The sequence below is a fragment of the Pararge aegeria genome, chromosome 8, assembly GCF_905163445.1.
Source record: "Pararge aegeria chromosome 8, ilParAegt1.1, whole genome shotgun sequence".
Lineage (NCBI taxonomy): Eukaryota > Metazoa > Arthropoda > Insecta > Lepidoptera > Nymphalidae > Pararge > Pararge aegeria.
Window position 1 is genome coordinate 4,356,979 of NC_053187.1, and position 13,527 is coordinate 4,370,505.

Below are 13,527 nucleotides of genomic sequence, written 5' to 3' on the forward strand. Positions count from 1 at the left end.
GATTGGAGCAGTGGGCAGCGACCCTGCATTCCGAGTCCAAGGCTGTGGGTTCGATTCCCACAACTGGAAAATGTTTGTGTGATGAATATGAATGTTTTAATGTCTGGGTGTTAATAGATGGCGATGTGTGTATTGTCGTAGTATATTTATTTATTTAATATTACTAGCTGTGCCGTGTGGTGACGTCAGAAAAGAATACAGTTGTCATCATCCCTCGACTCGCTGGTGTCGTACGAGGAGACTAAGAGGGCGTTCATAAAATACGTGAGAATTTTTAAAGGGGAGATGGGGTCGAGTGGAATATCACGCAATTTTTTTTCTTATTTAAACAAAAAAAAAAATATTCTATTTTGGTCCATTTAATTTAGATTGTACATGCTTAAGATTTAATCTTAAATGCAATCGTAATACGATTAAGATCATTCACTAATTCGTTTGAAAGAAAATAATTTCATTCATACTTCGACGTTATACATCTACTGTCAAACCACCATCATGTATCACGTGAGATTGGGGGTTGGGGGAGGGGGTTGAATAAAATCTCACGGGTGGGACAGAAAATTTGAAAAACAGCTCACGTAATTTAGTGACGCCCCCTAACGGAATATTACGGAGAATGGGCAGCAGCGTCCTCTGAGCCACCAACACCTACTGCGATTATGGGCCAACCCTCCCCTTGGGAGAAGCCTTTAGTCCAGCATTGGACTATGAAATAAAATAATCTATATATTTTAATTAACTATATTTAAAATAAATAATTACATAACATTTTTCAATATTATAGCACTTAGGAGTGATATTTAACTGAAATTTGTTCTAATAATTGTGTAAGACGCTAGAGCGAGTAACATCAGAGGGTAGGACAGGTAGTGAGTGCTAGCGGCGCCGCCGTAGCTCACGACCCCGCTCCGGAAGAGAAGCGCGCAGTGTCCAGACACCGGTATACTAGTCTTTGTTAGAGTGGCACTGGAAATAAAAAAGTTACTAAAGTTTAAATAGTAAGATGATAATCCAAATTCCTGTGCAATTCACACACGGCAGAATTCAGACTTTTGAAAACTAGCCTACGAGAGAGTTAGGAATTTTAGGATTAGGATAAATTTGAGGGTTATTTTTTTTACCAAGCATAAAAAAATTGTATTATTACATATTATTCAGTTCTCATGGTAACTGAAACGAAATGTGTAATGCCAGTCTCATTTTTTCGAGGACTTAATCCTATAAATGTATGTGTATGTTTCTTTAACGTGACCAAGGACTTTATTATATCGATGCTCGTGACGCATTTTTCTTTCCTCGAGTTTCATATTACAACAATTCTAAAGAAGTTTCACTGCAATATCATAAGATTCCCTTTCAAATGTATAATTTCAAATATATTATCCCCGGTGGGGACAGTTTGGGAATTTATTATGTCTGAAATAAGACTTATCTGAATTAGCTCAGTTCTAAGCCAGTGACGTGCACTGGGTTTCTTACCAGGGTATGCATACACCAGGAAAATGGAAAAAATCCTCCACTTATACGGGCTATGTTTCAATTTTAGGGTATGCAGTGCTTTTGTGCATGTATGAAGTGCACGCCACTGCTCTAAGCTGATGGGAGACATCGGCTAAAGGAACCGATTAGGGGTAGGTATATAACATCCATACCAACAGGTTAGCCCGCTACCATCTTCTACTGTGTGCGATGAGCTGTACTTCCACTCCTGGTGCAGTTTTTAATGGAATAAAAATGAACCTTATAGCCTTAAGAAATAACCCGTTTATCATCCTCAGTCTAAAGGTAATTGTCTCAAAGCTGGACACAGACCGCCTCTCTCTTAAGAAGAAGAAGAAAAAACACTATTGCACCTATAACATACAGGAAAAGAAACTGAGGAGTATACAGTACACAATGTAGACATGCAAAGGCGGCCTTATTGCTGCAAGCAATCTCTTACAGGCAACCTTTGTAGATAGGAGTTACAACAAGAGAACGGGATAGTGCTGATATACATATATACATACATAAATACCAAAATAAATATACATAATATATTAATATAAAATATATATAAATATATGACATGCATAATACATATGAGTAGATTTTAATACACAATTTACAAACCATATTAAAAACACTACTTCAAATGCAATCACTCAAAGAGAGGTAGTAGTAATTCAGACGACTCTTTAATATCGGAAGGGAACTACTTCCGCGGATTTTAGCAGGCAGATTGTTCCAGAGCATAGTTGCTTAATTAAAGGTGCAAGAATTATCGAAGAACTACGTTTTACAAAATGGGAGTACCAGACGGTTACCAAAGCGGGATCAAAGGTTGGAATGAGAAGTAGAGTCAAAAATAAAGCGAAAACGATCTTTTAGATAAGAGGGAGATAATTGACTATTCATATAATAAAAGAAGAATAGAATAAAAGAAGGACAGTAGATGAAGTTCACGACGTAAACGGATAGGCAACCACTTTAGTCTAGTTAAATAGGGATAGGCTTACATCTTACCCACCTCGTTGCTCCAATGCGGGTTTGAAAGATTATTATCACTTCTTATTAAATTCTATGCTATCGACAGTAGCAGCGACGCGACGTATCCTTTGGTGCCAAAGTTCATAATAAAAAAACTTACCCTTTTTCGAGTGCGCAGTCTACCCCAGAAGCCACGACTTCCAAGTCTGATGGCAAAAGCCTCAGCGATGTGAGGTCTATGGTTTGAGCTTCCGATGCCAGGTTAACTACACCTAGCATACCAGCCTCACCAGGCAGTAACCTGTTAGTAAATACTGCGAATTAATACTTTGGTGCAATAATAATTAAAATGTCCCTACTATAATAAATATATATAATATTCGGTTATATACCTACTAATGTTATTTCCATTTTTTTTTATTTACTTGAAAAAAGAAACCATTACATATTATATCAATAAAAAAGAGTGGGCTAGTGCGTAAGGCATGCCACTATCCAAAAATTATTCTAAGATACAGGACGACACAATTTAACAAGTAACTTAGTATGGGATCTATACAGATAATAAAATGGGTGTGTTCGTAATATTATAATAACTGTTTTTTACTACATGTACATGGATATGTATAGGGTACATAAACAAAAATATTTTATTTTTTACAATTTTTATCTGTCTGTTTGTTCCAGGTAATCTCTGAAATGGCTAGACTGATTTTGGCGGGACTTTTATTGGCAAGTAGCTGATGTAATAAGGAGAGTTACTCCTTATTATATCAACTACTAGGCTACGTTTATTTTAGAAAAAGTAATTTATATCATCGTGAGATTAAAAAAGGGGCCCATAGAACATAGTTTATCCCTAACTTGTGAGTGCTTTACATACAATAGGGCTAAAGCTCTGTTTTAAATGTTATAATCCTCCTTGGATCAACAGTTAACCTGTAAGAGTACTGCTTAAACAAATATTGTCTTACCTGGTAACAACTAAAAGGGACTCCGACAGAGCCCTAGTATCCAAGTCTCCCTCCTGAATAGCTGGCGTCTTCCTATTGGTTACTACATCTTTGTAAAACTGGAAATATCAGGATATTTATATAAATAAACAGATTTTGCTTCACTCCAAGGGCTAACGGTAAAGCGTAGTTGCTTAAAAGAAAATTATATATTCTTGTTTTGATTTATACACCTATCCCTAAGACTATCACATTCAGGGAATTCATTTTGATTTCAAAAATTGCCGACCAATGTCTATGATCATCTTTACCGGTATACCATTCTCAAACTATTCAAAAGCAAAGTTATAGCCATGGAAAAATCATTTCGAATTGCGCCAACCTAAAAATAAGATAAATTTACTTGCTCGAATTGTAGTGTGTTCAAAATCTCTACGGAAGATAAATTAAATACAGAGACGTACTCGGAACACATGATCGAACAGATCATGATCCGTTAAAAAAATTGGGTTGAAATAAATCCGAATAACCCAATGGTTTGCATTCGAGATGTGTAGAAATAATGATGCCTTACATGGTAATGGCTTTTTTGGTTAGCCATCTGTGCAGCCAAGTTTAAAGTTAAATAGTTGTCTGCGACAGGCAGCCAAGTCGCCCCCGTGGTGTTCGAGAATCCCGCGTGAGCGCTACTGTCCCACTGATATGGTGTGCGTTCTGGGTCCCGTGACTTCAACACGTAGTTGATGGGGTCATCTGTGTTGCAGCCCCAAGGATCCTTAGTGTCATTCCAGCTGACGTAACCGTCTATCATACCGATTTCTTCGCCCTGTCAAGCAAATAGTAGTTCTTTAAGGTAAATTTTGGAATTAAATTAGAGCATTGTAATTCGTTCGCGACCAACACCTACGTGTTTCAGACTACGACCTACGACTTTCCAGGTTACTATGTTGCTTCATCTTACAGGGCTGAATATAAATGTCGTGGAGCTCTCAACACATACGCATTACCTACTCAATTAAAAACTATACCCACGTGTCATTTAGTTATTTCTCTGGGCTCCTTGACGGGATTCTGCGGATTCCTGCAAAAACTATCAACATCCTAGATAGGCGCAAGTTAAGCATCACTAATCAATATGTTTACAAAGTATGGAGGCCTCGCTTGCTTGCTTTACTCCTACTTTGAAGCGATATCTAAGGCCAGAATAAGAATGTCCTTCCCACTTAATTCCTTCTTTACTGGCCGGTATTCTCGAATTCCGTCAATATTCTTGGCAATTTTTTTATAAACTTTCGGAGAACTTAACGTATCATAAACGATGTACCTGATAAGTGACAGCGACTCCAGGCAAAATGAGAGCCAACATGTTCATGGCATCAATTCGATCCACTCCTTGACGAGTGGCCACGCGGCTTTTATCGTGGTTGCCGTTCTGAAAGTTAGTGTTCGGTAAATCTTGATGAATTATTTCAGTACCTATGTATTTTACATATCTTTTCTAAGATTTAACTTAAGATTGCATTATTTCTCTATATTATAATCTTATCCAAGATATCTTATCACTCTACCATTTGCCGATGACATTTACACAAACCTATTAAGTATCCTGGGTCTAAAGAAGCTGCTATATTTTTCCACAAAGACAACTTTTAAATGTGTCTAAAAACTTTAATTTAGCTTAGAGATGGGGCTAGCTGAGAGAAAAAATCTTAGACGGTTTTTAAAGATAGCCTTACCACCCAGTTTGCCACCCTTCCACTAGGCATATAAGTCATCCACTGGTCAATAACAGTTTTGATCTCCCAAGCAGTAGAATTCATTGTTATATCTTCAAGGAAACTAAAGTTAAATGGTATTGAGCCATTCCTGGTCTTAGTGCCGTAGTATTTGATCATCAACGGTAAATCTGCATATGTCTCGGTCATCATGATCTTGTATTCCCCTTGTGTGGTGATGTACTCGTCAAGAAGGTCTCTCCAGTTGTAGACGACGTCGTATGTTTCATTTAAGTTTTCGGTGTAGACGTGAATGAGGTATTCGTAATCATCAGGTCCTAAGCCGGCGATCCCTAAGAGATAGATTCATAGATACACTATAACTCACAAGATTTCGTTTCGAATAAAGTAGTGCAATTTCACAAATATTGGTTTTGTTGAGGTAGTTTTATATTTTAAAGTAATCACACACACGAAAAAAAAAATTTACTATGCAATCACATTCAAGTGACACAGACTATCTAGACGTCAAAAATCAAATCTTTGTGAATACCTGATAAAGGTTCGTCAGGATATACACCGCCATAGTTTCTAGGATCAGCCTCATACAACTTGTTCACAGCGTCCACACGGAAACCAGAAACTCCCTTGTCCAACCAGAAACGTAAAACATTCTAAAATATTAAAGTGAGTTTTCAGTTTCTATTTTGCAATCATAGTTATCAGTCGGTCTTTCCTTGTTTGTCATATGATCATAGCATGTATATTTTTATAAAAGAAAATATAACCCAAGAAAACGTTGTCGGGTATTGTTATTACGTACCTTCATTTCTTCTTGCAAAGAGTCACTCCGGTAGTTAAGATCGGGCTGTCCGATGACAAATTGGTGTAAGTAGTACTGGCCTCGGACCTCATTAAACTCCCAAGCGCTTTTACGAAAATTGCTTACCTAAAAATTAAATTATTATTATTGAGGCAACGCAAATCGAAGGCAGAAGTTTTGGACCGGATCACATTGGATACCTACAAGACAACTCAATCACGTTCTGGCATTAATCCTTTACTCCGTCATATTGTTCCTTTTACAGAAAAGAGAACTGTAACACAACTGATAATTTCACAAATTTTGAAACAGAACTGATAATTTTCAGGAATCTAGAAAGAAGAAGTATTTTCCCAAAAGCTAAAAGGACGACACGGCCACGACATCTGCTAAATCCTATTGATTAAAGTAAAGAAGCTGTCGTGTGTCATAAGTATATTATCAAAGCTTATATTTATATCCGTACGGAATACAGCATCTTAATTAAATTTCATAAAAGTAAAGCGTCCAACAGAAAGATGCTGGCAATCGTTGTTTTTGAAATAATATAGAACACGTAGTGCGGTCTTACCCAGTTGCTAGGAGGCTTGGTGTAGAAGGTGCCGTTGTCGTAAGTGGCGTTGAGCCCGTCCGTCCACACGTAGTACTCGTTGTAGGGGGCCTCACCCGCTATGGATCTGTTGAACCACTGACTCTCGTTGCCCGTGTGGTTGGGAACAAAGTCCAGAACCACGCGGACACCTGGAATTTACACAGAGGTTCAAAGGCTATAATGTATGTAATCCCTAACTACAGGAGTAAACTTTAAAATAGGCGACTTAGGTAAGCATCTCGAAATAGGGTTGAAGAGATAAAACGAAGATCATCGCAATTTTTTGTCGATTAATGTCAAAGGCATCTTCTAGGAGAGAGAAGACCTATGACATTAGTTAGATAGATTATGATTTTTGATCCTACATCACCATGCCGCTGCAATGCCGGTTGGAGGGAAAATGCGGAAGAAATATATATATATAATTTAAGATCTCATTTATATAAACTGGTTGATGGACAAAATCATCCTAGAGTGGACACCTTCTGCCTGCTGGATATATTATTACTTAAGAAGGTGGAAATGAATTTACAGCAGTGGACGTTTGTAGGCTGCACCTACATAGGTGTTGATGATGATGGATGCATATAGTACATAAACTTTCATCTCGTTCACCCAAAGTAATACAAAGGTACCCAAACTCTTGGAGACGTTGAGAAGATTCTCGAAGTCCGCCATAGTGCCGTACTCGTCTTGAATTTGGCGGTAGTCCGTGATATCGTAGCCGAAGTCGTACATTGGCGATTTGTAGATTGGGGACAGCCATATCGCGTCGATGCCGGTCTCTTGTAGATACGGCAGCTTCTCAGTTATACCTATAGCATTCGTTTTATAAATTAGGCCGCAATTGGTCAATCAATCTTCACTCTGCCGATGAAAGCCGGTCTAACTCAAATTTAAGATTCACCTTCATCGAATCCGCTAGATATCCTCAAATCTTATTGGATTAAGTCTTTGGAGATTTTACAAAGACTTAATCCAATAAGCTTTAGAAATTCCTTGTTCCTCAGCTAAATATTATTAAATTTTGTTATTGGTAACAAAAACTCAGCAACTGATAGTTTGAAATCACAACATACTTCATATACGCAGACTTTTGTTTATATAGAAGTGACGTCATAATTTTGAATTCGGCGTTTCACCTGTCATGGCCAATCTCTAGAATTTGCAGTTTTCTTTATTGAAAATATCAATCACACTTCGAATATAAATAAAAATATTTTTTTCATAATATCATAGCAATATTTGTTACTGTCATCATGCCTAGTCGCACAGAGGCAATATTATTGAAAAACTGCAGAATACTGTCAATAATATTGTCATGAGTTGTGACACCTTTGGGCTTAGACTTCCCGATCGCTTTACTCTACCTAACGAAGTTGAACATGCTTATCACTAGATTAATTAAGAAATAGTGTAGGAGCCTTCAATGATCCTTTCCTACACCCGAATTTTACACTCCTACCTACGTAGTCGGGTAACAAAACTTACCATTTAAATCACCGATACCATCTCCGTTGCTGTCCTTGAAGGAGCGCGGGTAGATCTGGTATATCAAGGCAGTCTTCCACCAGTCGAGATCCGACGCGGAAGTCGTGGTCGCGATGAGGAGCAAAAGTATCGGCAAACGCATTGCGATTATAACTTGTGCCTTATTGCGCTATAAATTAATGTTGCCTTTCCAACTGCTACCGAGGGTATGCGAAAGAGCAAACAAAACTTTCCTATATAGATAAAATACAATTGAGGTAAATCTTTAAGATACTTACATACGGGACTAACTGCCACTCCAATATAGATACTTACGTTTCACGGTAAAAGACAATTCACACTGAGATAGCAACGGATCACGGAGTTTAACTTACCCAGCATGTACCACCCGCCTTTAAATTTTTGTTCGAAATGGCATCCGTTCGGTCGCTTTGCATAATCTACAAGCTAAAATTGAAAATAGATAAATAAATAATTATACTACGACAATAAACACATCGCCATCTAGTCCCAAAGTAAGCGTAGCCTGTGTTATGGGTACTATCATGACTGATGAATATTTTTATAATATACGTACATAAATACTTAATATAAAATATAGATAAACACCCAGATACTGAAAAACATTAACAGACAAAGAGACTATAGTATCGTGGTTTAAATTAATAATAAACTGATCCCTCAATGCAATGGGCGCAGAAAGTTGGTTCCAACATCTGCATATTAGATACTTTTTTTTACTTGATTCGAATCCGTAATTTGTTTGTGTGTTAGACCCTTTTCTGTTAATGCAATGATAATAACTGAAGTTACGAATGCAATCATTAAAGCAATTGTTTGTTTTGCAAATTACTACCGTCGTTATCTTAATGGTTGACTCTCGCTTTGGAGTGCCCTCAGATGTTCCTAGCTTACGAAATACCGTGTAGGTATTTAGCTACATAATAGTATAATTAATTAATATCTCTATCGTACACTTATTATATTGCATTATCGCTTTCAAGATCGAGGTCAGGGCCCCAACATAAATACCTAAGTGTGTATTGGCCCTAACGGTTGCGTAGTGGGTGAATTAGATCTTTCATCAGTAATGAATAATGATTAGGGATGATTATAAAAAGCAATCATCTTAAAAACAATAAATAATAATAAATATATTACTCTATCACATCGCCATCTAGCCCCCAAGTAAGCGTAGCATGTGTTATAGGTACTAAGATGACTGATAAATAATTTTATGAATAATATACATTAATGCTTATAAAATACAGATAAACACCCAACACTGAAAAAAAAAATGTGTGCGTGTACTAGTGTGTACACACGTAAAAAGTGAAACTTCTTAAAGACCTTATTTTTCGAAAAATGATTTACTGCAACTTTACAGAAACTGGTTAAATAAAGTTAAATTAGATAAAGTTTAACAAAAGGCTTTTATTATCATGGACATGAATACAAATAATACAATTATGTCATTTTACTTTATTACTACTAAGATTATTACAGCTTTAATTTAATTGTAATATTATTATTATGGCTTATGGTAACTGAAATATGAAATATAAATATAAATAAATAAATATACTACGACAATACACACATCGCTATCTAGCCCTAAAGTAAGCTTGTGTTATGCGTACTAAGATGAATGAAGAATATTTTTATGAATAGGTAACATAAATAAAATACTTATAATATACATATAAACACCCAGACACTGCAAAAAAAACACTTGTGTTTATCACACAAACATTCAACAACATTCCCGTTGTGGGAATCGAACCCACGGCCTTGGACTCAGAAAGCAGGGTCGCTGCCCACTGCGCCAGTCGGCCGTCAAATATTGTTTACATTCCATAAAAACTCCAGCAATTTTAGTGCCGGATCTTGTTGTTAATGTTTGAGGACTTTTTTTTAATAATATATAAAATTCAAATAATCTTTCAAAAATTCAACTAGCTTCAAAGATTTTTCTGATGCAGATAGGTTTTTTATCATTATTGCAACCGAGTTAAGAGACACGAAGAGGGAGGAGGAAGAAAAAAATTTAATAATATCGTCCAACTTCTGATTTGGAGATATATAAAGTGCAACAATCAAAATTTTCATCCTATTTTCCAGTTACAATGTTAACAACATCATTAGTATTATGATATATGCTTACGTCTTCAGCCGTTTAAATTTTGCAATGCATTTGAAGTTCGAATAAACTCGAATCAACCGTGGTTGGGACAAGAAAAAGACGGCGCGTAACGAAAAAATATGACGCGTAACTGAAAAATGTTACACTAAATTTTTTTCCAACCCCGATTAAGAAGTTTCACTTCAAAAATTCATGTTTATCAGGAACATTTTCCAGTAGTGTGACGACGGACAATTTGTAATTCTTATTGCACGGCCGATTTCAAAATAGTAGGTACTTGAACTTGAAAAGAATATTTTTATTCGTTAATTTAGGTTTGTAGCTTCGGAAGTCGGTTAGGAGAAAATAGGTTTCGATATTAAGACTTAAAGTGCACATTTTGTACCTACCTGGTATTTTAGTATTTTACCTGAGTAAACGAATGTAGTTATAATCACTGCACAATAATGAAAACATAAGTACGAACGGTTCATAAGTGCCTGTGATAGGCCTATGCAAAAAGAATTTTGGAATTTGGATTTGATTTTTGTACGGTGATTTGCAATAATTTCAAATAATATGGTAACATATATATCCATTACTTATCGACAAACTACATATTCAAAGTATAACTAAGAATTTTTTACAAGATTCAAGAACTGCAACGAAGTAAAATATGCAAATCGGCTAAGAACCGGCAAACAAAAGGGGTACTCTGTATATTTTGAAGGTAGTCGGTTAAAAAGAGATCCAATGCCTAATAGCATGCGCACCAACGGAAAATTATAACTACCCACTATGTCATCTTCGAAAAATACGAGTAACGGGTAGAGAGGTTGTCTCATCGAGATGGGTAATAATGAAAATCAAAATCTTTGTACATACTAATTATATTTTATTGCCACCAAGAAGACAGATAGATTCACAATTCACATTATAGCATAGGTACTTTTCATAACTTTATTTTGTTTATTTAATTTCTTTACTTATTTCCTGCGAGCCGATAAACGTGATCAGAGGCTGTTCTAGACGGATTCTCACAGTGTTCGTAACTCAATATTTTTATTACATGTATCTTATAAAACAGGGCGGTAATTGTCTCAATGACAGCGACAATGTGACAGTCGCAATGATCCCCTATGATCATTATAATAAAATCTAAATTGTAGTATCGTTAAAGAGTATAAGAAAACTGTATCGTCATGTAGTAAAATAACTTATCCGTGTTGAATTAAAGCTTCAATTAGTCACAACTTTTAGAGACTTTTTATGTTGGCCTAAAATAGAATACAGTACCTAGTGAAAGATATAACACTCTAAAATGCGAGAAAAATAAGGGTCATTATACTTTGACGTAGATAGTGTTTCTATACTCAAAAACGAACACTATTATTCTTTTGGCTAAACCACATAATTTGAGAAATAGTATTGTAGATTCAGATACCAATAAATAAAATAGCCATCTAGTCACTAGTTTCGAAAACGAAAAAACAAAATGTAGGACAGCCCACTATTTTACCATTTTTAAAATCTATTTACCAATTTAATGATCATTCGAAATAAATTGTCTATTTTAACACAAGCTACGCTTACTTTGGGACTAGATGGCGATGTGTGCATTGTTTTAGTATATTTATTTTATATTGGACGTTTTATTTATTTTAAGAATAAATAAATAAATGATAGTAATAAATATACTACGACAACATATACTACACACATCGCCATCTAGCCCCAATGGAAGCGTGGCTTGTGTTATGGGTACTAAGATGTCTAATGAATATTTTTTTGATAATATATATACATAAATACTTATAATATACAGCTGAACACCCTGACAATGAAAAGCATTTATGTATTGGTGTCACAGTCCCATTTCGGTCGATTATACTTAGTGCTTTCTCGGTTTCCACCTAGAACAGTCTCTTCATTACCTTTCTAAAGGATTCCTGTTATACGCGAAGGGAACTACAAGCTTTCACACCAATCGCTAGACAATGAGTTATTACAAGACCTGTTAACTTAAGTATTCTGCTAAATTCATACAGATAATCGGGATTGTAATGTGCTGAAATCCATAACCCCCATGGGTTGTAATGTGATTATAAATGGAAAAAAAATCTGTTCATTCTTATATTATCTATCTGCTATCTAGCTTTGACGAATGATGCAGGCTATCGAATTCGCGGCATTGGAAGGTTGCTCTCTTGTTTCGATTTAATGGCATCCCATTCACTCGCTAGAATTCACGAAATGCGAACCAATTCGATTGTTAAATATTCGTTTCAGTTAACGAAACGTAATATTGTTTTTTTATTATATTGTATCGAGAGGTGTGTGAAAGGAAAGTATTCAACACAACGTTAAACTCAGGATTAAAGAACTCAAATCCCTCGTTACGCTTGGAATTTATCCCGGCGCGCATAACGTGGATTACATTACTCCCCATGTTGAACAATTAAATATTGCTATAATCAATATTTCTTAACCTGCATTAAACAATCATTTCATCACTGTATCGTAATGTAGTAAAATAACTTAATTATCTGTACTTAATTTTTGATATTTTTAAAAACTCTTAAAAGTTACAAAAAGATTGTTTACAATATACAAAATGGTAAGAAAAAAAATGGAGTATTGATGACAAAGAAATATGACTGAATGGTGCCAATAGTGAAAACAAACTTCTAAACTAAAATAAATTGGCATCATTTTCAGTTTAAACCTACCAATTTAATTTAAGAGATTTTTGTACAACAGAGTTGGTACTAAAATATACTTGGAATAAAATAAAAATTAGGTACCTATTACTAAATCACAAGTTTTTCAAGAACTTGGTCGAAAACAAAAGTAGCGTAGAACACTTTGAACAAGAATATTTTAAATAGTTATTTTCACTTAATTTCATACTTTCTACATATTTCACAAGAAGTTCACAGGTTTTCACAGTAATGTTCATGTAATAATAAAGTCGCTTATTTGTTTTACATATTTAGCCCTCTTGAGTGCTTGGACCTACTTCTACTTTAACTAATTCTAGGCAAAGATTTCAATCGTAGATGTACACTGATAGCTCAATCTGTATCACACTGTCTTAGAGCATTTTATCATGCGATACAAAGTATTGTATGGAATGTGTGACGGTTTGGCAATCACACAAATCGCAAATGCGTCATACACATCAAATAATTCACTCGTCATATGTTATTGGCATAAAAATGATTAAAAGTTTACTTTATATAGTTAACATACTATACAACGCACAATCTTTAATAATGTTAGAAGCATCGGTGTTGAATAAATTTAGTTTGCGAAGGTAATGAGAGGGCTAGGACGCGTTGATGTTACACTGACATATCAAA

General features: G+C 35.5%; 1 protein-coding gene across 2 annotated transcripts; it reads right to left on the reverse strand.

The window, feature by feature from the left end:
- Positions 1–783: 783 nt before the first annotated feature.
- On the reverse strand, positions 784–10,848 carry LOC120625537 (maltase A1-like). Of its 2 annotated transcripts, XM_039892584.1 has the most exons (12): positions 10,576–10,848; positions 8,418–8,490; positions 7,188–7,367; positions 6,532–6,701; positions 5,961–6,086; positions 5,691–5,811; positions 5,159–5,490; positions 4,747–4,854; positions 3,997–4,248; positions 3,444–3,541; positions 2,630–2,770; positions 784–966 (listed from the first exon to the last, which is right to left on the reverse strand). In XM_039892584.1, the coding sequence occupies exons 1-12, from the start codon at positions 10,762–10,764 to the stop codon at positions 801–803; spliced, it is 1,956 nt and encodes a 651-aa protein (XP_039748518.1). In that variant the 5' UTR covers positions 10,765–10,848; the 3' UTR covers positions 784–800. The 2 variants fall into 2 exon arrangements, with proteins under 2 accessions (XP_039748518.1, XP_039748519.1); XM_039892585.1 differs by lacking the exons at positions 8,418–8,490; positions 10,576–10,848 and adding an exon at positions 8,044–8,394.
- Positions 10,849–13,527: the final 2,679 nt, after the last annotated feature.